The sequence below is a fragment of the Strix uralensis genome, chromosome 6 (assembly GCF_047716275.1).
Source record: "Strix uralensis isolate ZFMK-TIS-50842 chromosome 6, bStrUra1, whole genome shotgun sequence".
In the NCBI taxonomy this organism is placed as follows: domain Eukaryota; kingdom Metazoa; phylum Chordata; class Aves; order Strigiformes; family Strigidae; genus Strix; species Strix uralensis.
In genome coordinates this window covers 14,014,927-14,042,063 of record NC_133977.1, presented here as the reverse complement: position 1 = coordinate 14,042,063, position 27,137 = coordinate 14,014,927, and the positions used below count along the sequence as shown (strand labels likewise).

Below are 27,137 nucleotides of genomic sequence, written 5' to 3'. Positions count from 1 at the left end.
TTTGCGAACCTGAGCCAATCTCATGGAGCTGGTGTTTTGGGTTTACTCTGATGACAATTCTTCAACTTTGCACTCAATCACCTCCAAAATGTTTTGGCTGATCTGACAAGAGGGTACCCTACCACGGCATCAGCTGCCCCTTGCTGTACACCTCTAGACTGTTTCCTTGGCCAATACATCAAATACCTAAGAATAACTCTGCCTGCCACCCTCCCGCTCAGGAGTTGGGACAATGTACCACTTGCCTTGGTGAGGCAGCGAGCACCGGGAGGCTGGGACGGGCCTCAGCAGGAATCAATGGACCGGTTTGTGTGGGTGCCCAGCTACTCACAGACAAGATACAGGTGAAATGTAGTCACAGCATTAGCAGGTAAAATTACAGTTTGGCTTTGGTGGGAACTGAGCCTGCTCACGCTGCGGTTGGTCTGAGCCTCCTAAAACCGGCCTCACCAGGTGGTCTCTTGAGTGAGCAGCCCCACAGCGAGCTGCCACCAGCCCAGGGCAGCCCCATACATCCCAGAGAAGGCTCCCTGAGGCCCTGGGCTGGGTGCCTGCTGGTCCCACACAAAAGCATTGCAGAAATAATTTCCTTCTCACTGCTTGGACTCCATAAAACCTAGAGACCACCAAGGAGCACAAAGGAAAGGAGCAAATCAGACATCCTCTGATGCTGAGGGGAAGCCGGTGGCACGGCTCAGCTGTAGCTTAGTTGCCCTGGCTTTGGAAACACCTTGTGCAGGAAGGCTGCTGCAAACCAGCACAGCACGGCTGAGTCAGGGCCCATGAATCCTGACAGCAAAGGCAGGAAGGACAGTACATCAACACCAGCAAGCAATGGACTTGCCAATATCAATACGTTCTTCAATACTTTGTTTCTGCCTCTCCAGGAGACTCAATTTCTTCATTTTTCACTTTGGGAGAACACAGCTACGAAACGCAGCGGTGACTGATCCTTTGGCCTATTTGCTTTGTGCAGGAGAGAGCAGCAGCACCACTTGCCCTCTCCTCTGTGCATGGCACGCTAATGCTGCAACTGCAAAGCTGCAAAACTCCTGCTGCGCTTTGCTGCCAGTACCCTTCTCCATCCATCAGCATCATAAATAATCATAGCAGCTCCTGCTGTCTGGTCTGAATCATAATTTGTATCTCGTTTCTAATTGTATTATGTGTAGCTGGTCCACCAGGCCCTATCTGAGGAAGCATACAAATAATTCATCTGTATTCCTCCATTCTCCTCATACGTGCTCCCTGACAAGCCAGATTAATACCTGTCTTTGTCTACTTCTAATCTCATCTCCATCCTCTATACCTAGTATCTTATTTAGCTGAATTTTCAGCTGCCATCTGAAATTAATGCTTCACCTGGCATATTCAATGTCTTCCTGTATTCTAAACTCTTGATTAAATACACTTCAGAGACTGCAGATGAACTATAGGCATTCAATCAGGTTGACTTTGAGGACCAATACTTTTGGGTCAAAAGAGATCATCAGTTTTGTTTTATGAAAAATAACACCTGATACATTACAGCAAGCAGAAATAGCTGTGATGCTCTTGGTGGCACATTATATCACTGAAGCACAGTAATTTTGTGATTTTGCATGCCAGAGTCAAATGAGGTGATTTAATGAGCTGTCACTTAAAACTGATTGACACCCGCAACTGCGTTGAACAGCACTCCTACCCACTGGGCCACAACGACAAGCTGCTCGCATCCAGTGTCATCAGTGCCGCAGCCCCACCTGCCGCAAACACGCCCAGCTCTGGGAAGGCTCCGGTGGTGGGAATGCCGCTAGGTCCCAGGGCCCAGGGCCGCAGACTCTCCCGTCCCCTGAGGGTTTCTCCCACAGCCACCCTGCAGCCACGCTAATCTACGGGCCAGGGATGGGACCGATCGCCATGGCTGCCATGCCCCCAGCCCTTGCAGAGATCTGTGCAAACTTCTGCTAATGGAAAACAACCCACCGGTTACCAACCTGCTCCCTGACCAAACCGCCACCGCAGGGAGGGCGATGGCTCCTCCTGGGGGCTCTCAGCCAGCACGCACCCAGACAGACCCCACAACCCAGCACCCCTCCCCACACGCGACCTGCTGACACGCCACCTCCTCTCCATGCTCACTTACTTCTGGCCTCAACTATCACATTTGCTTCCCAACCCTATTATATTCATGTCTTAATAAATGAATGAGACTCTGCTGTGCAGTTTAACAGGGAAAACACTTCTAACACCACCAATAACTCAAACTTGCCTTTGCATTCATTTTTCTTCCAGTTTCCAGAGTAGTGTGGTGTGGACTGTGCACAGTGAACTGCTGTCAAACATAACACTGCCTCCTGCTCATGTGCTGTCTGCCGAGATTTTGATTTCTGCACATTTTCTTGAAATTACTCCATGAATATTTTCTGCAAAAGCAATTTATTCACAAACTGTTTCAAATCATCAAAGAGAGTAGAAAATCCTCATTTAAAACATGACCTGTTTGACCAGGAGCATGTTCACGCAATACTCTATTGCAGAGGAACACCTGGTGGGACAGCACTTGCATCACATTTCTGGCCTGGTCGCCCACATCTCAGTTACTGAACTCACATATTCCTCAACACTATTTTAAAAAGGAAACATTTTTTCAGGGACATGCTGTGGAACTCAAATGCAAGACTGCTCAGCCTGAGTCTGTGCAAAGGCAAGAAGGGACCATGGCAGAATAGTCTCAAACAGCACTCATGCTTCAGATCCAGGAAATGCATCCCAGCAGTACTCACCAGCTGCCTGGGGAAACATACTGCCTTGTGCACTGTATGGCAATTTGGAGACAATTTTAGAGGTACAACATTATGAAAACTTTTGGATTTTCATGCCTGCCCAGGGAGGTGAGGGGGCTGACAAGGGAGAGCATTTGGGTGCCTGGTGTTTGCTCTGTTCCCATGTGCACGTTCACTGTGCCCAGATGTTTTCATCCTTCACAATCGCCTTTCCCCTGCTAAGCACTGCACTTCACAAGAACTAAATCTCAGACTTATTGAATGCATACATCATCTACTGCTGCTGTGGTATGAGCTGAGGCCACCACGCTCAGTCCCACAGCAAATGGTGGAGGCAAGAAGAGATTGCTCCTGCGACCCCCTCACCTTTCTTTTCTGAAGCTTCCAGAGTTAGTCCCCTCTGTGAGGCTGCTGTCTGTCACTACAGGAGTGGGACGGAGGCCAAGGAGGCTACAACCTAATGTTTTAGTCTGAACAGAGAGATGGAAGAGATGGATTATTATACAGGCAAGCTCCCTCTGTGTATGCAATTATCTGATAACAATCTATTTTGGGAGATGAATCTCAGAAGGAGGAACATGCAAAACTCTCACCTTGTGTGCACTGGCAAGCTGCATTACCCTTTTAAAAATAGGGAATAAAATGCATGAAAAATGATATAGAAAGCAGGAGAACAGCATGGTGCTTTAACTCGTGCTGAGCTCAGGAAAGGGAGGGGGAAGGGATCAGCCCTGCTGGTCATGCCAGCACATGAAATTTGGTAAAAACTATTCCTGCTGATTTAAGACTAATCAGGCCTGTGAACAACTGGACTAATTCAGCCTCTTTCCATGCCTCATGGCTGGATTCCTTCATGCACATAAGCAGCAAAATCCAAGTGAAACCTCTGCATCCACCTTTCTCTCTTGGGCCCCAGTGCCTAACACACAGGTAGAGGTCATGCTGCAGCCTTGTGCCCCAGGGAAGGTGCTGCTGGGGCCCCTCTGAGCCACCCACCCCGTCTTGGCTTGGGAAATCTGTGGAAACTTAACACCTTTCAGGTGTCTGCCCCTCTGCCATGCTTGACCGAAGGTGCAGGTTGGTAGGGGCCAGACACACAATCACGTGGGCAACGTGCCCCTGCGCACTGGAGGAAGCAATGCCCTCAGGAGAGGGGAGCAGGTCATGGCCCAGACCTCCTCGCATGTGCTGGCTCCCCGGCACTCACCAGTGGTGGGAAGACTTGGCAGATACTGGGGTTACGGGACAGGCCAAACACAGTGCCTGGATGTTCTCCTGAGAGCACCAGCACACTCAAAGGGGGTTCGGAAATGTGTAACCTAATCTGTGCCTGGGAAGGAAAGCATCACCAGTCTTGTCTTACAGATGAGAGAATGACGCAGGGAAAATAAGTAGTGTAAAGATGTAGGATTTGGTGGCAGAACTGAAATGAGAATGCAGGTGGATTTGCTTCTGTACTCCCTCTGGCAGACACCTCCCCACACCAGTCCCTGAGAGCTTCTCTGATTTCTAGTTGCTAAAACACACTGTAAACAACTGCAAATACCTGTAACCCTTTCCTGACATCACTTCCCCAGAAGTGATATAGATAATATCCACCCATTCAGGTGGGACATCAGACAAATTGTACCAGCACAGGGCCCAGAGAAGGTGGTTGTGCCACTGCAAGAAGCCAGGCATGTCATGAAACACTTCTCAAAAGGCCAGGCAGTCAGTCCCCTGTGTGTTGTTGCTGTTGATGCTGGATATGAATTTTCCATGTGTTCTCCTTCAAGGCTGAATTTTTATTACTCCGACTGCCACTTCGCCATCCACTTCCACTCCCAGTGACTTCAAAGGGGGGCAGCTTTTGCTGCCAGTCCTCTCTTCGTGCAGGAGGAAGGGTGGAGCTGCTCCGGCTGTGAGACTGTGGGCGCCAGGGCCAGGAGCGCCCAAGGTTTTCTACTCCCTGTATTTTGGCACAGAAAGCCACACAGCGTGACTTTGGCACAGGACACAACATGAATGCGAAACACGGCATGAAAGCTGTGTGTGTGCATGCTACGGGATTTCTGTCCAGCCACTATATTCTGGTTCTACAGATACATATAGAGTGAGAGCTATGTGGTACCCCTTTCCACATGAGCAGAGAAAGCAAGCTCTTCTCTATGTAATTTTGTTTGTTTATAACGTCAGAGGAGGAAGGAGGACTAGAAGGTATTTTGCCAGCAGTTCCTGTACAGACATTAGGATAGGCTTTTAAATTGAGAAAATCAAGATATTTCTACGTTTAAATGAAGCACCAAAAGGCAAGCCACTCACCCTTCCTTGAAGCAACCTCTCCCTTCCGAGGGAAAGGTGCTTTCTGAAGGCTGATGCTTCACAACTGGTGGTGCTAGGTTAACAGTTTCCATCCTCCCTAACTGTAAATACTGAAGGCCAAGTATTGTTTTTCATATAAACACAACCCATGATGAAATCAGGAAGGTAATCCAGGAGGTCAAAACATGAATGTACACTGACACCACTGGTCTGGGCTTTATGTCTTGCCTGAAACACAGAAGACACCCCTCTCCAGACCTCAGTGAAGGCTCATCTAATGGAGAGATAAACAGAGGATTTAGGGCTGGATCTGAACAAGTATGGCAAGCTCTACTGAAATGGTATTGAAGGCATCTGAATTATAGCCTCTGCAATAATACAGCTCCTATTAGAGCAGGACCTTCTCTCAAGCAACTTACCCGCTCTAACCCACCTTCATCCAAGTTTCACTGGTTACCTTCTGTGTTAAATCACTTGAAAAACATGGGTCAAAGTTGTTTCATAGCTTTACTCTCTCAGTAATGTGCAACATGAACATAATAGTGTTATTAAGAAGTCAAAAATAACTTAACACAATAGCTATATAAGATTCTCCAATGGTCAAACTTTCAGCAATTACTTTTTGTTAAGTTCAGAAAATTAGCATATTTGTTAATCAAATTAATTTAAAAAGTAGCTTTTCAAAATAAAAGCAATGCTTTAAATAAATATAGTCTTTTTTATAACCATAAAACACTTAGTCCTGTTAAAGGTAACACAAATACTACACTCAAGCACAGTACTTAAACAATTGAAATGAATGTTGTGAGCATACATGAGTTGGACACTTGGGAGGGACGAGGATGCATTGCTTCATGATGTTCTCCCGTTTCCTTTCTACAGTGACACAAAGAGCATCCAATTCTCAGAACTACCCTAAACATATGACATGTGTCAAGATATTTGTAACTGCTGCACAAAAATGCTGGTACCCTGTTTTTTCCCCAAGCTATTTCTCTACACTACATCTGTAGCCATTCTGCAGCCTTGCTTCAAATTTCTAGCTCAGTGTAATTCTTAACCACAACAACGTAAGACCAGATCCTGCTTGCTTCATCCAACTGACTTCAACATCTAAGCAGAAGGCGGCAAGCAAGATCTGACCTCTCGCACCTCTTGCTGTAAAGCTCACAGTTCGTGAAATCTGTAAAACCTCCCTTCCAATACTGGCACCTCTGGGTGTTTCAGAATGGCCTGAAGCTCACCTTCAGAGTTCACGATCACCGAAGGATATTCACAGCTTTCCTCGTAACTATGGGGCTGACTAGCTATGTTCATTACTACACGAGTTAATGCCTATCAGCAAGGACTGTAGCTGTCCTGCAGATCTACAAGGTAGCAATGACTTACTGGAATGAAATAAATCAGCTAGTTCTTAAGTTAGTACGCGCTATCTGGGTGTATCCTGAAAAACAGTTTGCTAAAATTCAGTGAAATATACACCTCAAATCTAACCATAATCTATTCAGCAACTCTGACCATTTAATATCTCTTTTACTTGGTTTGAATTGTTCACTAAAAATCACGTTCAGGATCTGGTTTTGCCCTCACAAAAACAGCTGTTGGTAACATTTGTTGTTGTATTTTGTTTGTTTGTTTAAACAACGTAACAGTAATGTAACCTATAAGTTAAATGATAAAAGCTGGAGAGTAAAATAAAGCACAAAACTGATACAAGTACTCTCTATTTGTTTTGATCTTCAGAATGAACTGCCTATTCAAAGATGACAAAGGAATAAATTAGCAAATGGCTAATGTAATGCACGGAAGGGCGTCTACAGGATTTGCATGTGCGCGCGCACACACACACACACACACACACACACTTGCATACAGACAGCTTGGCTTCATTAGAAATCTCACTACCAGAGTCTAACTTAGATAAATTAACTGCATTAAAATACTGACATTGTGAGGATTTTAATACTATCAACACCCTGTAGAGGGCATTCCTGTGTGAATTTTTAAATGCTTTAAAAAAATAGTTTAGAGTTATTGAAATCTGTGACAAATGCAACAGCTCTGCCTCCCCTCACAGCCTCCCGTTCTCATCTCCGGTATCCTTCTCCTGTATTGCCTCCAGGCACCGTTTTGACTTGGCGTCTGTGTGCCCGCTTCCAGTTTTGCTCAGTCCGCACGACAGGCACGCCAGCTGGATCTGCTTCATGTTCTCCAGGGCTTCGTTCTTGGCGTTCTTCAGGAGATCTCCTTGGCCCTGAGGATGCACAGACAGACACGCAGGAGAGAGTCAGGGATCGCACACATTGCTCGGGACCGAAAGCAGCAATACCGCTCTTGTGTCTTGGCCATATTGTTTGGTGCTGTGGAACAGGTCCCAGGTCCTGTCTCAAATCCCCTCTGCCCCCTGTGAATGCCAGCCCCTGAGGAAGGGACTGAAGACCCTTCTGAAGCCTGGCACTCAGCTCAGTGAGTAAGGCAGCAGCCAGCACAGTGGACAGGGTGAGGGGGACAGGCACCAGACTCCCCCCACTTCCAGGTCACCCCTTGGGAAGTAATTTGGGCCTGGCCTTAAGGAGCCCCTGGGCAAAGGCATTTGCTCTTCCACAGTAAACAGCGAGGACCTGCCAGGGACCGGGCAGCGATGACACATGGTACCCCCTTCCCGTGCCACTGCTCCATCCTTGTGCCCTGGCATCAGCTCTCACATGGCAATGGCCGCATGTCTCCAGCCAGGGGTCCCCTACAAGCTGCGAGACCCTGGTTACCCACCCCTCCTTGCATCTGAATTTGCTGCCCAGCCTCGGGCCCTCCACTGGCAGAGGCAGGCCAAGCTGTGCACCTGTATGAAACACAACATCCTGTAGTGCTACAGTGAATCCATCGGAACCATTTTATGTGGGACCTTAGAGCAGGTGAATGGGAATGAGAGACTTCAAGAGCAAAGGCTTGCTTGTGGATCTTCTCAGAGTGTGTAGAGGTGAGGTGACTAACAGGATGTCAATCCAATTTGTAACTATCAGGAAAAATGTGCTACATGAAATTTGTATTAAGGAGTTGGGGTTCAGAAATGCCAAAATGAGCATTTGTGCAATATTGACATGTGAAGTGCCATGAAGCTACAAGATTCTGGTGCTAGAGGATACAAATAAATAAAAGCCAGGAGATGCATCTGGTTATTAAAATTCAGTATCACTAAGAACTTGAGCTGCTCTTCTCCTAATGTCACCCAAAGTACAGCTTAAAGTACACCACCCGCTGCAGCTGGTTATACACATATTCAGAAGGAAGACCTCCGCTGACTGAAATGTCACATTCACATCCCTGCACCCTAAGCTGACCTCCTGCGAACCACGGACGCTTTCTGGGGTCTCAGGGGAGACAACAGATATTACAGCAGGACCTGGGGCACACTCAAGGGGCAACGGATCACCAACCCTCCTTCAGTTTTCAAAACAAACCGGATGTGTTAGACGAGTCACAGCACACCACCTTCCGGTAGTGGGAGCAACTCTCTGCTCTCTTTTTCCCCAGAGCTAAGAGGAAGGATTTATCCCACACCACTGAGCACAGTTGCCTATTCGCCAGTGCCTGGCACCGCACTTGCACTGCCTGAGCCTTCGTAAACAATGCTCACAACGAAGAAACAATGGTGGCTTGCAAGTCCTGCTGCACTGGTAAACACCACGTGGGAACCCACGTCATCCAGGGATGGCAGCCCGCGCCCGAGAACATGATTGCCTCATCTCCTGGTGACATGAATTTGTCCCTGCTGAACAATGCAAATCACTACCCAGATGCTGGGAATCCAACTCAATGTGAGAATTACAGAAAGTACTGGGACTGTGTGAGCGGCTTTGTGCTATTTGGTATGAAGCTCTTTTGAAGAGATTTGTATCTCAGCAGCATGACAGTTATGGGAATACACAGACAAATAGCTTGGGATCCAGCAAGCAGACATGGTTTGAAAAAACAAAACAAGAATAATTTACGTGGCACATATTTCACATAGCTGTGATCCTGCTTTTAGGACAGAGGTTGATCTTATGGTTAAAGGCAGTAGGCAGGACTCCAGGAGCCCCGTAGCTGCCTGACCCCAGTCTTCCTCCCTGTCTGCATATGGCACAGGAATCAAGACGGTGCTGTAGAGACGGGGATGACACACTGCAGCATAAGCAAAGAGATCCAACAGCAGTATCATTATTGACATGATAATGTTATCAAAAAGGGTGGTAGATTCTTCAATATACAAATCCAGTTTTAAATAGTTTGGTTTTAGGATGAAATAGACCCAGCCGCAGTGGGGCTGGTGCTTTTCCTTATCATGCACACAGGACTGAAGACACCAAAGGCTGCATCAATGAGCAGACAAAAATCGGTGTGATGATGCTTTGCAGCCTTAACTTCTCTAATTCAAAACCTGGTGCTACATATTCATGCACAAGAACAGAAAAATCCCCTTAGCACAAGAAGCAACTCAAAAGTAGGCATCACTACAGCACCAAGAGCAACTAAGCCCAAAACCTGGGAGAGTCAGTGCAACAGAGAGGTAAAATGATGACAATGAAGGCCTACTACCCTGAAGCACCTAGTGTCCCCTTAGTTGGGGTATCTGGGGAAAGACTTCTAGAAGCCTGTCCCCTGATGCAGCATAGCCAGCATTTCCCCGGGCAGTGGGAGCACTCACCCATACCATGCATGGAGGAGGATTTTCTGTCATGCAGCAGCAGAACATGGATACAACTCCATAAGCTGACACAAAAAGAGCTTCAACAGAGTCTATGTCATCTATGTCACCTTCTTCATATCTCCTCTTCCTTCTTGGGGTGAGGGCAAAGCATGGAAATCTTTCTCAGGGTGGTCCACAAACCATATCTTTTCCTAGGGACTCTCTGAGACGCTCGTTTAAGGGAGGCTACTTGGGATTTGATACACCCCTGCTTGGAGGATGACAGCCTGAGTCCACCCTGCCAAGACTCATATCTGAAGTCCCCAGAAGCCAAGGGACTTCACACCCCATGTGAGGGCGCGGAGCCACCCGCTCTCCCTTATGCATATTCTGATTTCACATTTAAGTAACCAGGCAATTCAGATTACAGATTTCATCTGAGGCAATGCACAACATGTCTTCAGGTTCCAAGAAGAAAAACACTCCTCCTGAGCATACTTCCAATATTTTGAAGACATTCTTATTTTACAGTGATCTAAAAACAGAAATGGACTTATCAAAATAGTGCCATTCCATTCATGTATAGACCAATTGATTTATGTCTTAGTCTCCTTGTATCTTTTAAACAGCTGGTTCATTTGAGCAAGCCGAAGGAGCAAAACTGATTTTGAATCATCTGTCACAAGAAAATTAACGACAAACCAGCCCCCTCTGACAGAGCTGTCATAATTCTAGAAACACCATAAAAAAAAAAGAAAATCTGTGAGCATGCTCTGTTTGAAAAGCCATCTGTTTGCTTTGAAAAACTGGCTGTGAGCATAATCCACTTAAGAAAAATGTCAGCAAAATTGTGTCAACACCTTAACAAACTAAATACTGAATAGAAGCTGGAGTAAACTTTACAAGTATAATTGCATTGAAATAACCTTCATAAATCAGTCATTGTGATCATCTCTGTCCATAGAACAATCCTCTTTGCCCTTACAAACAAAGAATCTCTCTTCCAGACAAAGAGAGATCACAATGGTCCACTTTGGCATCTATCTATCTATCTATCTATCTATCTATCTATCTATCTATCTATCTATCTCCCTTCTGCTATTGATATCATCAGCCTTCCTGAAAATAAATACTTGTGAGAAAGGTTAAACTCAGCATTTGGCAGGATGCTAAATTAAGCCAGAATAGATTAATTGAGTGTTCTACTTGAAAAACTGATCAAGGGGCCCATTTCTTTTTAGAGTTAGGGAACATTAAACGTCAGGTTTCATACACCTAACTACAACTAACTACGGAGCCTCAGCACAAATTAACATTATAGCACAAATAATGCAGCTTGTCAAGCAACTGTAAGATTATAAGCCTTTACCTTGACAGGCTCATGCTACTTAGAAAATATGGATAATCTGACATGGCTTTAAATATTGCTCAGTTTCAGTGTCAACCCACGAAAGGCTGTAAGAAGCAGAAGTAGTTCTAGACAGACACTGGCAAGGGCCACAGATGGGACAAATTCTGTATGTTTTTTTTTAATTATTTATTTCTTTTGCCAAATCAAACTCCTAAGTTTTTATGAGTCAAGAGGACAGCTCAATATATCTAACAACAACCCAGACTCTGAGGTTGGGTAAATGAGAGGAGAAGGTGGGTTAGGTAAATGGCATCATTTTGTGTTCGACTCCACAATATTATTTTTTCTAATATGTTGCATGTATATTGCTACATAAATATAAATCTATGGGCATGGGTATGTACATTAATAATTCATATTTCTATTCTTGTGCTTTCTAGGAAACACCCTGCGACATGTAGGTCACGATGCACTGCTAGTTCTGGGCACCCACCAGCACTGGGGACCACGGCTATCGCACAGGCAGGACCTGAAGCCCCGCGTTGGCAGCTGCCCGCCCCAGCACTGGGGGGCTGCAGGAGGGCCCTGCAGGCCACCACTCGCCTGTGCAGAAGCGAACTGCACTGACAGGTTGCCCCATGCGAGCACCTTGCTTTACCACTGGTGAAGTGGAAAATCCTGTGTTGAGCAATAGGGCCTTCTCGCCATTCAAAACTGGCTGTGTTTTCAGGGAGGCTGAAACTGGGGCTGCGAAGGCCATTTTGTAATCTGCTGCTTGCTAAAGCAGACGGTTGCTTATCTCCTGGCAGACACATTCTCTGACAGCACATTAGGGGAGCTTTCCTCTCTGCTCCTCCAGGGCTGAGTAAACAAACAATAAATATCAGAGGTCTTACTGCCCATGCCACATCATGCTCATGATATTACTGTTATTTTTTAACTTTTTCTCAAAGAAACAAGGTCTTACATTATTATTTAATCACAAAATAAAATCTCCAGAGGCTACCAGTGGCCACCAGTTTGGCTGAAAAAGCCAGACATGGCCAAATAAAACAACCACAAGCATTGTGTTGCTTCATATTTCAAAGGTAACACAAGTAAGTTAACGGCAGCAATAGTCTGTGCCAAAGGATTCGGAAAGCAGAAATGCTGGAGCTCTGCCGTGATACTGGGATACTTTGTGTGGAGGCAGCATTTATCATAAGGGGTGCATTTTCCAAGTGTCATAGTGGGACTTTAATTGTGTTTAATATTAATAAGGAGGCACACAATTAAATGATCGCACATGGCTTTGAAAATGTAATCCTGAGGAAGAAATCATTAATGAAATGATTAGGCTGCTGTGTTAAACTTATTACAAAAAGCAGATATTTTTCCATGTCTCCTTCAAAGTTAAATGTGGGAACAATTGATACGAATTTGATTATGATATATCCACATTTCAGAACAGAGTACTCAAAAACCATACAGAATTTCTGTATCAGTGCAGACTTTAAAAACCCACCCTTTTCATTATTACTGTGTTTAGCTTGTCAAGAGCTTTGCTTTATTTTCTGTGACAGAGATCGTAATGCACATGTTGGCATGAAAAATTTCTGTACACAAAGATTACACACAAAGCTTGTAATCACTTCTTGCACACTGAAAAATAAAAGAATTGCAAAAATGAGTTGCCCCACAGGAAAAACAGAGGCCAAACGTTACTTGACCATTTGTTTTAAACCCTTGCATAGCAGAAATTCACTTCCCATCACAAAAATAAAAAGGCCACAAATATAAACGATGGCATTTAAATAGCACTCCTTGTGCTTCTGGTGTATCATTTAAGGTCTGGGTTTTGGGGGTAGTTTCCCACATACTCGATTCTGAACCAAATGCAAGAACTTGTTTCTACCTGGCTGAAACCAGTAACAGCTTATCCAATGAGCAAATTGGGCGATCCAACCGAGCCCTCACTGAGGCCTGAGTCACCGCGTTTCTCGGTGTTTGCTAGTAATTTCAGACGTCAAACTGAGCATCTCATTTTGGTGTATCAGCGTGTTACTGACAGCCAGAGACCTTCTCTCCCATTTCCCAAAGCAGGATCTAGCAAAGATTTGCAAGAAGGAAATAGAGCTGAGAATCAATTATATCACATAGAGAACAGATCTGAGATGTATGAAAAAGAAAATATCCACCCAGGGAAAGGCAGTCACCCCTATATGAAGTCTTAAATCTCTATAAGCAAGAGCAGGAAAGAAATTATTGTAGAATAGATTGTCATGTGCAGCTTTGGCAGAAGGTTACAGGATAAAAACAAGATGAACATGAGTTTTTAAACCAGCATTAAAATTGAATCAAAGGTTGTGCCAAGGTCAGAAGCTCTAGGGCTGATCTGCTCAACACATTGTAGCCAGTAGCTGGGACACCTAGGACAGCAAGGATGAGGAAGAAGACAGAGAGGAGGAATAGTTAACAGAAACAATCTCCTAGTATTTCTGTATCTAACCCTGATTACTCCTCACTTCATCCTTTCTCTGTTTATTTCATGAACCAGCTGTATTGATGCTGCCTCCAAGCTTTCCTGCCTGTCTCTCGTTACACCGGGGGCTGAGCAGGTTCAGAGAGCTGAAAGAAACTCAAGTTCATTTCTCCAGGAAAAGCACCAGGAGCACAGAACTAGCCTTGGCTGCACTGTATTTCCCAACTGTCTTACTACTTAGGAAAAAAATCCTGTTCACACTCGATATTTGCACAAGTCTCAGAAATGAAACCAGACCTGCAAGCAACACGGGTAGCCTCGAGGGCACTCACCTGCTTGCTGAGACACACAGCCCTCAGACGATAGGGCCCAGCCAGCAGCCCCCTGCCAGCAAGCACCTAACTTAAGGACAACTGCTGGGCAAAGAGCAAAGGGGTAACCATCTCTGTAAATGCCATTTACAAAGCATAGTCTCTTTTCCAGTGCAGTCAGTTTTAAGAGCAAGAGAATAATCCCAGCGTTACTTCAGGTGGCTGGTAAAATTCACATGGCAACTCCAAAGCAACCTGGCCAGGAGCTCCCTGTACAAAAGCAGAAGGGGTTCTCAGCAACTATGGCCCCTCCACAGAGCCCATTTGGCCCTGGCTTGCCCTGAGCACCTAGCAGGTTCCAGTGTCCGTCCTTCAAGGCACAGATCTCTGCAATCATAGCAGGTATTCAGATACCGTAGCAAAGGGACGCTGAAGAGATAATTAGAATGAATAAATAAATGATAATAAATAGAATACATAAGTAAGAACAAAGTAAAGTAGGATTCAGAATGGCCCTAACTTAACATCACCTGTGGCTCTAGTGTGACTATTCATTGCAGCCAGGAGCTGAACTACTCTGTTAATGCACCCAGTGGTTTTGTGACTGCAGACAGGTACTCTGGCCCAGGGATGGAGCCTGATGCTAACACTGTAAATGTGGTGTGTTAAGATCAATATCCAGGTCACCTGAAAACCAGCTCTGTCTGATTTTATTTAAACTCCCAAACTAGACCAGTCTGCATTAGTTGCCAGTTGTCCCGTGCAAATTGTCATAAACTGTTAATAAACAAGAAACTGTTTGTAAAGAGGATGTCTCAGACAACTCGAGTGGGTCACCCTGTGGGGGGAAGCAAGGTGAGCTCTGCGGAGGTGGGGCAGTGGGCTGTTTCTCTCCCCCTCCCTCCTGTTGTTGCTCAGAGACAGAACTTGCCTAACTGTGCAGGTACAAGCCAGAGAAAATGAGAACCTTCTGGAACAACCTATTGCGCATGTGCAAGAAAGACTATACGAAGACAATACCCCACATGTGTCTTTGTCGACCCGCGACCTCCGGACCACGACAATGTGGGATCCAAGGGTGGTGATTCTCCTTTTCCTATCCCCTCCTCCTCTCTTTTCTCTTTCTGCTCTCTCTCTCTCTTACTTATTCATGTGTATAAGTTTTGTAGGAGCTGAATTGGGATCAGTTGTTCATTGACTGGTTATTAGGAAAATAGTCTCATTGCCAAAGTGCCTTTATTCATTCTCCTGACGGTTGTCTCCATTCACTTACTAAAGTGGTCAGTTAATAAGAGTCACCAGTACAATTGTTCCTCTGAGTCACTGTGGTCACTCGGCTGGCCCTGCGGCTCTGCCAAGCAGAGACTGGCTCTTCCACCAGCACACAGGCTCTCAAGGAATTCAAAAGATTCACCCCCCCCATAACCCACTGTGTGGGACAAGACACAAACACCAAAACTTTTAAACCAATTTCATTTGCCATTTGGGTCTCACCCCAAAGGTCTGCACTGGAGAGGATGATTAAACAGGGATCTGCAGAGGTGTTCTGCATTAGCCTGGTTAGTTTTCTAGGAGGCTAGTGACAGTTCATTGCGCAGCTAAGCCCAGAGCACAAGGCAGTGACGTGAGCAGTTGGGAAGAGGGAACGGCCACTGCCTCTGCTGGTGAGGCACTCCCCTGAAAAACACCTATGGCATTTTTCACCTTCTTTTCCAGCTGTTGCAAAGGTGCAGTTAAAATCTAAATGGCCGTGCTGGATACCACGAGACAGCCCCCTCGGCACCGCACCAGACAAGGCTCCCCCGTTTATTACAAAACTTCCAGCCCACCGCTTGTATATCCCCAAATCATGCAACACAGCCAAACACAGACCTTGAGGGCAACCTGGGAGGTGGAAATGAACAAAACACTTTCATCATACAAGGAGAACATCAAAAGCAGTCATGCAATTAGCAAAGAAGCAAATACTTTGAAAAACTTCTAATTCTGGCTGCTGGCCTTGCCAGCATGAGTATATCAGTGCCTTGTGCAGCCATGGCAACTTAGGAAAGAGGGTCTGTATTTGTAATTCTTTTAGAGGATTTGCCTAATGAAATAAAGGCAAAGGACATACATGGCCAGCTTGCTCTCTGAAACACAGTCAAGTGCCCTCCCAAACTCTACTGGCCCCAGACCAGAGCCTGAGAAGGAATTAACATCAAGCATTTGCTTGAATACCTAAGTGGCAAAAGCACTCATGCTGTAGCATTCCCTATTGATCTTTAAACAGAACTCTCCACTGAAATCCATGGGCTCTTGCAAATCAGTTGCACTGTATGGCTACTAATCTATTCCTTCAAGCAGGCATTTTATGTATAAAAAGAGTGGGCTTTTATTTTCATTTTTATAAAAAATGCTTGTTCCTTCTCTCTCATCTGGGTGTTTAAATTAAATTACCTTATATCAGGCTGTCAAAAGCAATGAATGTGAACATCGACTGTCTGTAACTGTGCTGCAGCAGGAATTTGCTTTCAGAAATAATGTCATTAATTTGATGTTAGCCATGTGCTCAGCAGTTCAGCTGCTTGTGCGTCTCTCAGGCACTATATCTAGTAGACAGTTTGCAAGCACAGCCACAAATGTACGGACTCCCACTGTCAACCCCTCCATGTTATAAGTCTGCCTTTTTCTGGTGATAAGTTTGAAATCAAAGGGTTGGCTGGGAGCCCAGGAGTGCACAATCAATACTAAGAAAACCCCACATTATTGAAGAAATTTATTTTTGATACGCAGTCATGAGATGGAAGTCAAAGCTATATGTCTAGGCATTTATTTCTTAGTCCTCCTTTGTTCACAAAACCAAATTCCCCACATGTACCAACACCAGCTGGTAACTCCAGTAAAGTCCAGAGAGTCCCAGAAAAACAAAACAAGGTGAAGAAAAAATGAGGCAGAAAGCATAGAATTTTCTTGCATTTCATTTTTCTGAGTAAAAGGACCAGCTGCAGGAAAAGATATGTTTTGTAGCTAACAAAACACCTGCGCAAATCAACCCCTGAGCAAAACAGGTGACTGGGAATAGCTGGCACCCCATCACATCCCTGCTCCCTGGTGCCCTCTGCGCTGACTCACAGCCACCCAGGCTGCAAGCCACACAGTTAACATCAAAATCATGTTCTTCATCACAAGTGTGGACAGCAAAATGTCCCTTAAGTTCATCAGAACCTGGAAAGGATTTACTAACCATCTCTGAGCTGATTCTGTTTTGACTGAAGACAACGGGAACCTGTGCTGGTTTTGGGGTTTTTTTTGGTGGGGAGAGCGTTACAGGAGATGTAGCACACTCACTACTCTCCTTAGACTAGTGTTTAGGATAACAGCTAAAAAAACCATACCTGAAGCTGTGCTTAATGCTAACAGAAATAATCTAATTAAGATGAAATGAAATTATGCCAGTAAGAGCACAGCGTTTCTGGACAGGTAACAGCATACTCGTGCAGTGCTTGTTCCTGTGTGCAGCTCCCTATGCTCTCTTTGTCTCTGAGTAACCGCCTGGCACAAACCCTAATTTCTTAGCAACTATATAGTTTGCAAATCCTCCTGCTGCAGTGGTGGCTGGCAAACATCACCAGCTGACTGGGGTGCAGGAATCTGCAGAAGCCACCCAAGCTCCCCATTTCTACTCGCCCAGATGGGACATGACACCCCTGTGATTTGGCTGCTCTCCTCCCTTTATGTAAGGTGCTGTGGGCAGTCAGTTTCCAACCTGTTCACAAATAGCACAGACCATAAACAACTTTATGCTGAAGCAGAAAGCTTTAAGCTGAGACCAAAAACTCCAAATCCCGTGAAAGGTTAAGTGAAGAAAGAAAAAGATAACACCAAATGCTGTCTAACTGCTAGGAGGGAACAGGTTTTTAGAAGATCCCTAAGCAAATGCTCTGATCCACCTTGTCCCTGTTGGCTGGGACATTCCCTGCCCAGGGATTAGCCCTGTCATTCTGGTCCCCTGCAGTCAGAAGCAGGTTTGTTGGTGAGATGGCCAGTGAGCTCAGCAAAAGCAGAGCCGAGCCACCTTCTCTGCTCACGTTCCCCCAGACAGAGGTCAAAGAGGCTCCTGTGGGCACAGCGGCTGTGGGCCCCATGCACTAACAGGGTTTGTTTCCCTTGCGAGAATCCCAGCCTCCCGTTCCCAGTGCAGATGTGAAACCAAGTACAAACAGGAGCTGGTGTGGTTATTTTTGTAAGCAGCACACTATCCCAGCAGGCAGAGAGCTACCAAAATAAAGTGACTGCGAGGGGAGGAGAAAATCAGGAGAAGTCAAAAACAGGCATGGCTGGACATGAGAACCCTCCATGAAGGATGGGAATGGAGACACAAAGCAAACTGAGTGAGCCAAGCACAAAAATAAGTGGTGCACGATGGGGACTGTAGTTTTTCATTTACACATTCATTGCCCCAAAATGTCAACGAGGGAAACTGAACAAGCATAATTTCCAACTCATGATGCCATGTCACAGAAAATAGAGGCTTTTTGGCAAATTTGAACTCAATTTTTAAGCCTGATACAGAAGGCTGTAGTAATATCTCCACAGTTACTGGTGAGGGTTGAAGAGGATGAATTTAGACTACTCAGCTTCAGATCACCAAGCCGCCTTCTGAAGGAAACCATCCTTCTCCTGATGCTGCCAGCAGCCTTGTGTCTCAGCCCATTCATCCCAGACTGCTAAATTCGGCCCCTTGGGCTGAGTTCTCCAACCCCCCCCACCTCTGTCACTGCTTGAGAACACGAAAAAATTTTCAGGTGCTTTTCAGTGCCTTTATGTGGCTCACCTCCTCCCTGCTGCTAGGTACACCAGCATCGCCAGGTCACTGGTGCGATGGAGCAGGAGCCCAAGTGACACTGAGTGAGAAAACACAGAGCACTTAACTAAGATTATTGTCACTCCCTGCTCTGTCAATTTAGAGCGATCACAGCGGATCAGTAAGGCTCCTCCTGCCAATACAGGACCGTAATACAGACAGTGCTGGAGAAAAAAACTACTATACGGGCCTTTTTAATTTACTCCTCGAAGTCTGACTGTTGTGTCTTTTTAGTCTGCTTTCTCACGTACATAGCCTATCTGACATAAGCAATGCCATTTTTTCCTTTTCGTGATCTAAAAATAAACAGCAGCTGCCACAGCAAGAGAATCACTGGTTTCTTTCTCAGCTTTTCTCCCCAGATGGATCCCATCTGTACCTGGGGAAATGACCCATAAGAAAGGGTCCTTTAGCTCCTGCAGGGTTCATCACCTTGCACTTGATTTCATCTGACCCAGGTAAATGAAGACTGTAGCTGTCAAGGACACAACACACAAGACTGCAGTTTCCCAATCCACTGTTTATAAACCTTACTTCCACCTGCATGCACTTGGGCCTCTCATCGCCCTAGCTCCCATGAAAGTTTTTGGGAACATCTGCCACATTTAGGGCTTATGGGATCTACCTGGGTTGCTGGGGAAGAATAACTGCAAAGCAAATGCCTGGTCTCACTGAACACCTACAGCTTTCACTTAACGCAGTTTATGCCTTTTGACTAACTGTCCAGGCCCTCCCTGTGGATGCATATTGACAATAATCATATATGTTAACACAGAAGTCTTTACTCCACAGCCCTCTACTGCTGGTGGCTTCAGACTACAAAATGGATCAATACTGTCATTGAGTTAAATAGCGTTTTACTTAACCACAGCCCTCAGAATAGTGGTGGGGATGAACATTTTCTCTTTTCAAAGTCAGGAGGCAGTAACGGAAGCTGGACTGGCACAATGAAATGGGGAAGGTCATGCCAGCAAATCTCTGCCTGCTGGATTCAGAGTTCAGCTCCCCTGACTCGTGTAGTCATGCAAGTGCAGAAGTCGTCAAAGGTCCTGGCAAGCGATGGTATAATGCACATCCTAACACATGGAGAGAGGATTCCTATCTATGCTTGGGAGGGAGAAGGGGAGAACTCAGCATTCATACAGAGACATGCTAGCCCCTAGCTTCAGCAATGCACAAGGGCCAGGTATCACTCGGTTATAAAGTGCGAGTACGTTACCAGATTTGACTGAGGCCACTGACAGTGCCAGGGAAAAACCAACCACCATCTTAGCAACGGCAGGGGAGGAAGTTGGAAGATGGAGCAACCGTCAGCTTTCATCAACTCCTGAGCTCCCCCAGGGAATTAGCTTAAATTAGACACCTGTTCCCCCACAGGGAGAAGGGTTTTGTAGATGGTGGCACGTAATTCACATAACAAAAGGAGCAGTCAACTTCCCATCATTTATAAGTGCTGGGAAACTGTTATGTGATCTGCTGACAGTAGCTGTAATGAGCTCAAAATATACCACAAAGGTAATTTTTAGAAGACGTTAAACCTCTTGGCACACACCAAAGCTTACATTCAAACGTAAATGTTTCAGGCTAGCACCAGTTTACAGCTCCCAGAGAAAGGCTCGATTCAGATTTCACAATAAGCAAATGCTGCAGAAAAAACAATGTACAAGCAATCCTCTCTTGATGTTCCCACCATGTACAAATCAGTACCCTGGTCTCTCTCCCTGATACTCAACAGCCCTACACAAATTCAGAAAAAAAGACTGTGGGTGGAGGCTTCAGGCAGGAACTCCCTCTTGCTCTGTCCCACCATGGACCACCCAGAAATGGAGCCCTTCACTCAGACAAACGCTCCTTCATACAACAGCAAGGCACACACAGGTTGCGGAAAGGAGAAGCTCCCCGGTGGCACAAAGACCCATGCCTAAATGAACCAGGGAATCTATCAGTGTAGGGACAGAACGGCTTTGGGTAAAAATCCCCCCAGAGCCTGGGGATTACCCTGACTCAGGCAGGGTGCCCAGCTGACACACGTGCTCCACGTCTGGAGGAAAACAAAGGGGGTTTTCTCTACCCAAATTTCACTAGCCCTGAAGCAATCACAGCTCTTTACCAAAACACAGGATGCTGATTCACAATGGCATTCTACAGTTTAAAACATGAGGAAGACAAAACACCCTGGCAGGCACCATCAGTGTCATCTCTAGGTTGTAAACTGAATTTGCTACATAATGGACATTAAAATACAACTGAAATTATTTAAAAACATATCATGTCTTTCCAATAATAAATAACTATGCGACTGAATCTCTCTTCTCATATACTATTTAAGGGACATCAGTTATCCTCCAAGTTGCATAAAGAGATAACTGGAGTTTTCTAAGCCATAGTCAGTTCCCAAGTCCAAGAAAAAAACCTATTTTCTGTGTCTCGGCATGAGAAATACCATGCTGCTTAATTGACCACCCTGTGGTCAACAGTGAATGTAAGGGAGCAAAGGAAAAGGCTATCCAGGTCTTCAGGGCCATGAATAACCACCCAGGTGAAGCCCCAGGGGACACAGCCAGCAGGGAGGGGGGGGAAGGAAAAGGTCTCTCTGAGCCCCTCACGAGGGCCAGGCACTGGGGCAGGAGCACTGCCTGGGCACAGGCCCAGTGCCACCCCACGGGCCAGGAGAGGACTCGAAGGAAAGGCTCCCAACCCAGCCAGCATGCTGCCTCACTGCGTGTGGCAGGGCTGATGGCCCGGCTTGGATTATAATGTAATTTTTAACACCTCGCAGAGGCAGCTGCTCATTTTCTTTCTTTCTTTGTTAGTGCAGTCATTGACAGATAAAAGCAAGAAATGTGTGAACTTCTCCTGAAACTTATACTTTCATTAGAGCCCTTTTAATTCCTCTGAATGAGGTCATGCTGTCAGATTGGCACAAACAAGATTCCCAACTTCCACATCTTCCAGGTTGCGTTAATTAACTCCACTGCCGGGTGGCAGGCTTTGATATCTGTGTCTCAGATGAAAATGTCACCGTTGCAGGGGAGGGGATGGTGGCAGAAGTTGCTGAAGTTCCTATGCCACTTGCAGTTCCTGCCTTCACTGTCTCCTCCTCCAAGGGATGGGAGATGACACTGACCCAGTTTTTACACCAAAGCAATCCTCCTTTAGTGGGGAACCATCTACAAACATTATTCCATTCAGTCATCCTTCTGCCCCCCCCCTCCCCTTTGTACTACCCATTTTCCATCTCAGTTCTGCTCAGGCACATATACCTGCAGGAGTAGCTCCTTTTCCTCAAAAGATGAATACCTTCAAGGAACTTGCAATCCTACCTGCTGATTTTTCAAATAACCTCCTCATACCTGATAATCTTGTTACCGTTCAAAGCAGCATTCAGAGAACAAACTCTCTTTGTTTTCACACACCACCACCTGAGCAGTATTAATTACTTTTCCAGTTGCACAGTCTTTGGACCAGATGACACACCCCCTTGAAAGAATCTGGCCTTCACACCCAGGTGCCAAAATCCCTGCCAGGTTGGTAGAGACAAGAGACAAGAGCAGCGCAGCTGGGGCGCAGGCTGTGATGGGGTCTGTCCCACCGATGGGAGCCGAGCAGTGCCAGATCCCACACAGCTACCCCGGGGTGAAGTCAGCACGAGTATGGAGTGCAAACTGCATCAGAGGCAGAGACAGCTTTAGAGTCGTGAGAAGTTTAGTCCAGATCAAGGATGGGGAAGAACCAGACATGTGGTGGTTCTCCTGCTGCTTTAGCATGATTTAGATGATACACACAATTGGGATGATGCAGAGGAAAGCGCCGTGTGAGTCTGGGAAGGAGAGACAGAAAAGACCAAGACACAGCGAGGCACAGAGTGGTAACTGAGGCAGGACAGCCAACCAAGCACGGGGCTTCACTGCGCTGCCAGCCTACACAAGGAGAGAGCTAGACATCTATTTTGGCAGACTAGTGCTATTTAAACATCTTGACAAGCCTCCATTTGTGAAGCGACACTAAAATTGGTTTTCTACACACAGCACCTCAGCGTGCCAACCCTCTGCTGGGCTCAAAGCCCATGCTGCCAAGGTGGCCTTGGCACAAGGGGTGCCAGGCACAGCGACCCCGCATGCTCCTGGCCCTGCCTCCCACCACCATCGCTGCAAGGCAATGCACCTCACCCAGCAGGCACAGCCAGGGGCTTGGCATTAGGTCCAGGGCTTTTGGCAATTTGTCACATCACCCAAAATAAAAGCCATATCACAAGACTGCTTGCCATCTATCTCTGGCTTATTTTAGTCAAATACAAGGAAAAGGGGCTAAGCAAGATATCACTCAAGGCTTTTCATACCATCTTTCATTTCTCTAATCTGTTCTTTTTGCCCCAAAGTTACTGTTGTTCTGCATATATATTTGATGGCCTGTCTTACCTCCTATATGCATACATGCACGTGTGTTTGCACACATACAAACCCATCCCAGTGGAACTGAAGGAATAATATTTACATTTGAAATGCAGAACTTTGGATTGCAGTCAAAAATAAAAAAATTTTAGAAAAGGTTTACATCAAAGGAAGGCAGCTCACAGCACTTGCTTTCTGGATGAACTTTGGTGACCCTCCATTTTTGGTCTGTCCTGCACTTGTCCCACTCTGATTGCAAGAGGGTCCTGTCCCTAAACCCACTGTTGTAAACACCTGCAGGAGCAGAGCCCTGGTGCTGAAGGAGGAAAAGGGAAGCAAGAAAAATGGTAGAGACCCACATTTATCCTCAGATTACTCTGGCCATCAGCTCTTTCCTCAAGTACCAAGTGACTCCGGGTCCCTGGGTGCTCCAGACACTGGGTGTCACCATGGAGAACACCACAGCCTCATACCAAGTACCTTCCATGCCAAGTATTTAAGCAGGGCTTAGATCCACAGCAACTAAATATTTATTTTGATTCTGCATTGGGGCAGCAGGAGGAACTACACAGCCTCTCACATGCCCTTCCAGTCCTATTTTATATGCACCCAATAGCTGTTAAAGGCTGGAAAAAGACAGAACGTGGTGTGTGCTCCCTGAATGAACAGAACTATTAATTGGGCTTGGTCCTGTGGGGGCCATGTGAGGTGGAGAGGTGAGTGCTGCTCACCACAAGCACCAGCGCTGCAGGCAGGCGAGTGCAGATGCACATGGATCCCTGTGCCTGGGCAGTTAAGCACTGACTCTGCCTGATCCGAATGCCTGAACAGTCACTTCTTGCCAGTCAATGAAACACTCCTGCTGTGACATTATTCAACAAAACCCTAGGAATAACTGACTAATACGGGACAAAGTCTCTCCGCTTTGTCAAGACATCCTGGGACTTCATGCCCTAACGCTTCTCTTCAGAAACTCACATATCATGAAGGAGCATGAGATGTGAACCCTGGTGGTTGTTGCTCTCCCTTCCCCCATTAGTCCCTGCTGTTGCCAGCATTTGGTACTTGCAGATTTAAGATCGCCTGGGTGGCCTCCATGTATATTTTAAACACATGTGAATATTTAATTTGCTCTAAATCCAATTCATGTCTTGAAATTTTCCTTGGCCAAGAAAACAGAGACCTTGTCAGAAACACCATTAGGGCTTCAAAAGCTCGCAGGGAGCAGCCAGGTACCCAGAGACGCCGTGCTGTACTTGTTTGAGACTGCTCACTACATCCTCCCCGGAGCAATCCTCAGCAGCATGGCTGATGGCCAAGGAGAACAGTATATTCCAGTTCATTAACTAGTACCGCTGAGAGACTGGGATTACACTCCTTTTACCCTGATACAGACTGCTGAAGTAACTTGAGAAGTTTCCATCATGAGATACAACTGACAAAATCCACTGAGACCAAGTGTCTTCTAAAGCGCTCTGGTTCCTGCCTTTGGGCACGGGCAAGTAAGTCAAAAGCCAACACTGTGAGCAGTGTCGGGGAGAGCTCGAGGAGGCATTTACCAACCGAATCAGCAGAGAACAGCACTCTTCTACGTACAGGAAGGATCTGCTAACCTAACAATTACACAATTTGGTTCTGTTGGTTTACAAAACACACTGACCTAAACAGCTTTGCACATGAATCACACACTTTCACCTCCTTAACTTGTAACTCACTATCTTTTAAAGAACTCTCAAACTCCCTAACCCAGAAAAATCTTGAAATACCTGCCCATAGACAGATGAGCTCTGCAGCACGGCCTGAGGGCCAGGAGCACAGGCTTTGCCCTCTGAATGAGCTCCCAAGCTGGGAGCCTCTGAAACACTCACCGCCGCATTCAGAGCATGCAAAGGGCTGGGGAACAAGTTGCACTCCCATGCCGCTCCTCCAGACTCTTCACATGCCCAAGAGGAACAAACTAAACCTATCTTCTTCCTCACCTTTCCCTCTACTTTTAAATAAACTGCTTCTAGATAAGCAGGTTAAGCAGGTTGGCATTTACAATAAATGGATGTTGACCTTACTGGACCTTTTCCCCTTCTCTTTAGCACTCTCTCAGAAATCCAGCTGGTTTATGTTATTTTTTTCTTTTTCGTCCTTCAGTTCATGTGAAAGAGACCAATCTGATCTAGTAACTACATGAATAATTAGAGCAGCTCTGCATTTCCTCATATGCTTGTAAAACCTGTCGTCCCATCAAAGACTGACTGGCTCAGTCAATCTCAGCTGCAGCTAAACTGGTCTCCGAGTAAGGCACCAGATTGCTCAAAAGTAGCCAGGACCCATGGTCTGGAGAGGTTTAAGAGTTAGAAACACCACTCTGAACTGCATCAACAAAGGAAATGCAAACAACATGGGGACTAGACAGCAGGAGAGGCATTTAACCTCTCCAAAAAAAGAGCCTGTGGGGTAACCACATTCAAAACATATTTATCTAGGGAGATCTGGAGACAAGTAGACATGGAATAACACAATAAGCCCTGCATTTAAAGGCAAGCATGAAGACTCTATGCCGCACAAACCACTCCTGCCTACTGCTCTTGCTGGACTATCACTGTCACAAGATGACAGCAAATCACAAGAATTTGCTGCTAAGCCACTATGGCTTGTATTTCATCTATTTTTGCAGTTTCACAAATTGAGCACCGGTGCGCTTATGTCCACAGAGATATGCTGGGGAAAGGAGAGACATCAGATATGAGGAATTTTGGGGGGGCAGGGGGAAGCCTAACTGACACTTACGAGGAAAGAAATACATGGTACATGGAATGCAGCAGATTTATGGGGGCTGGTGAATTCACCGTCCTCTCACTTTACATCTAGATGGTGTAAATTGTCGTGTAAATTTTTTGGCAGCAATTAGATGACATGTGGTAGAATATATTGTTACCACTGTGCTGAATTACAGGAAATGTCCCTAAGATTCTGCCATGCTGCTCTGTTGTTCACTCTGTAGCACACCAAGGAGAGAAGCCATGGTTCTTGCCTAACTGCAGGAAAAAGGACTGCTGTGAAAAGACCCAAATAAATCTTACTTACAAGATGGTTTGAGAGTACTGTAGAGTATCCATTAAAAAAGTCCCATAGTGCACTATAACAATCCTTAAATTAAGGCTATGAATGGACCTAGTTCTTCCAAAGATTGGCAGCAACTCTGTGGTACCATTGTGCATAAGGTGCTTCAGAATAACAATCACTGTCCTATATCTTGCTTTTCTTCTTAAAGAAAACGGATAGTGATGTAAATTCATCTCAGATTAAGTGAAGTCAGATAGTCTGTGTGTACATCTTTCAGAAATCTGGCCTTTATCTCTCCAACTAGCCTCAAAGTGCACATTTGGGGCTCTGCTACCCAAGTGAGAAGTCTGGTTGCTGCAGGTCTCCCAAGCAACTGAAGGCTGACTGTCACAAATGACTGTGATGAAGAAACAGGCCATTTGTGGACATCATCCTCCAAAAGTGCTATTTGTGCACTGTTTTGCTGCACAAAGCCACTTACACCAGAGCTAACGTTGATCTCGACTACATCACAAAATTGTGGATGTCTCCCCCAAAGAGTGAACTGCATTAGCAGTTTAACAATTGTACGCCTTCTGCATTCAGCAACCTCCTTTTATACATCTAATCAGCATTAATTTCAATGCAGGATAATTAGCAGAGATACTCATGGATGGATGCTGACATGATCCCTGAAAATTTAACCACTTGATGTCTTGTAGCATGTGCTAGCAGTTGGAGTCCTAGTAAGACAGAACACACTTATGGCAACAGAGGTGAAATCTTATCATGGGCAGCAAAAAAGATTAAAAAAAACATGAACACATTTCAGAGCAGAGACTAGATTCAAACATTTGGGTGTCTTCCACTTCAGTAAAAGTCAAAAACAGTAAATGCCACTTTACCTTTGTGTTCCCATGTTTTGTCTATTAGTCAGTATGTTGGTATATTAACTATCTAGATATTTGACATCAACATGCAGGCAAGTATCTGGTGGTATTGTTCCTAGACT

General features: G+C 45.7%; 1 protein-coding gene across 2 annotated transcripts in view; it reads right to left on the bottom strand.

Annotated features, from left to right (window-relative positions):
• Positions 1–5,554: 5,554 nt before the first annotated feature.
• PLCL1 (phospholipase C like 1 (inactive)) overlaps positions 5,555–27,137 on the bottom strand; it is a 210,287-nt gene continuing 188,704 nt past the window's right edge. For both annotated transcript variants that reach the window (XM_074872787.1, XM_074872788.1), the window contains exon 6: positions 5,555–7,320. In XM_074872787.1, the coding sequence (XP_074728888.1) occupies positions 7,138–7,320 (183 nt within the window). In that variant the 3' untranslated portion in view covers positions 5,555–7,137. The remainder of the gene's footprint in view (positions 7,321–27,137) is intronic.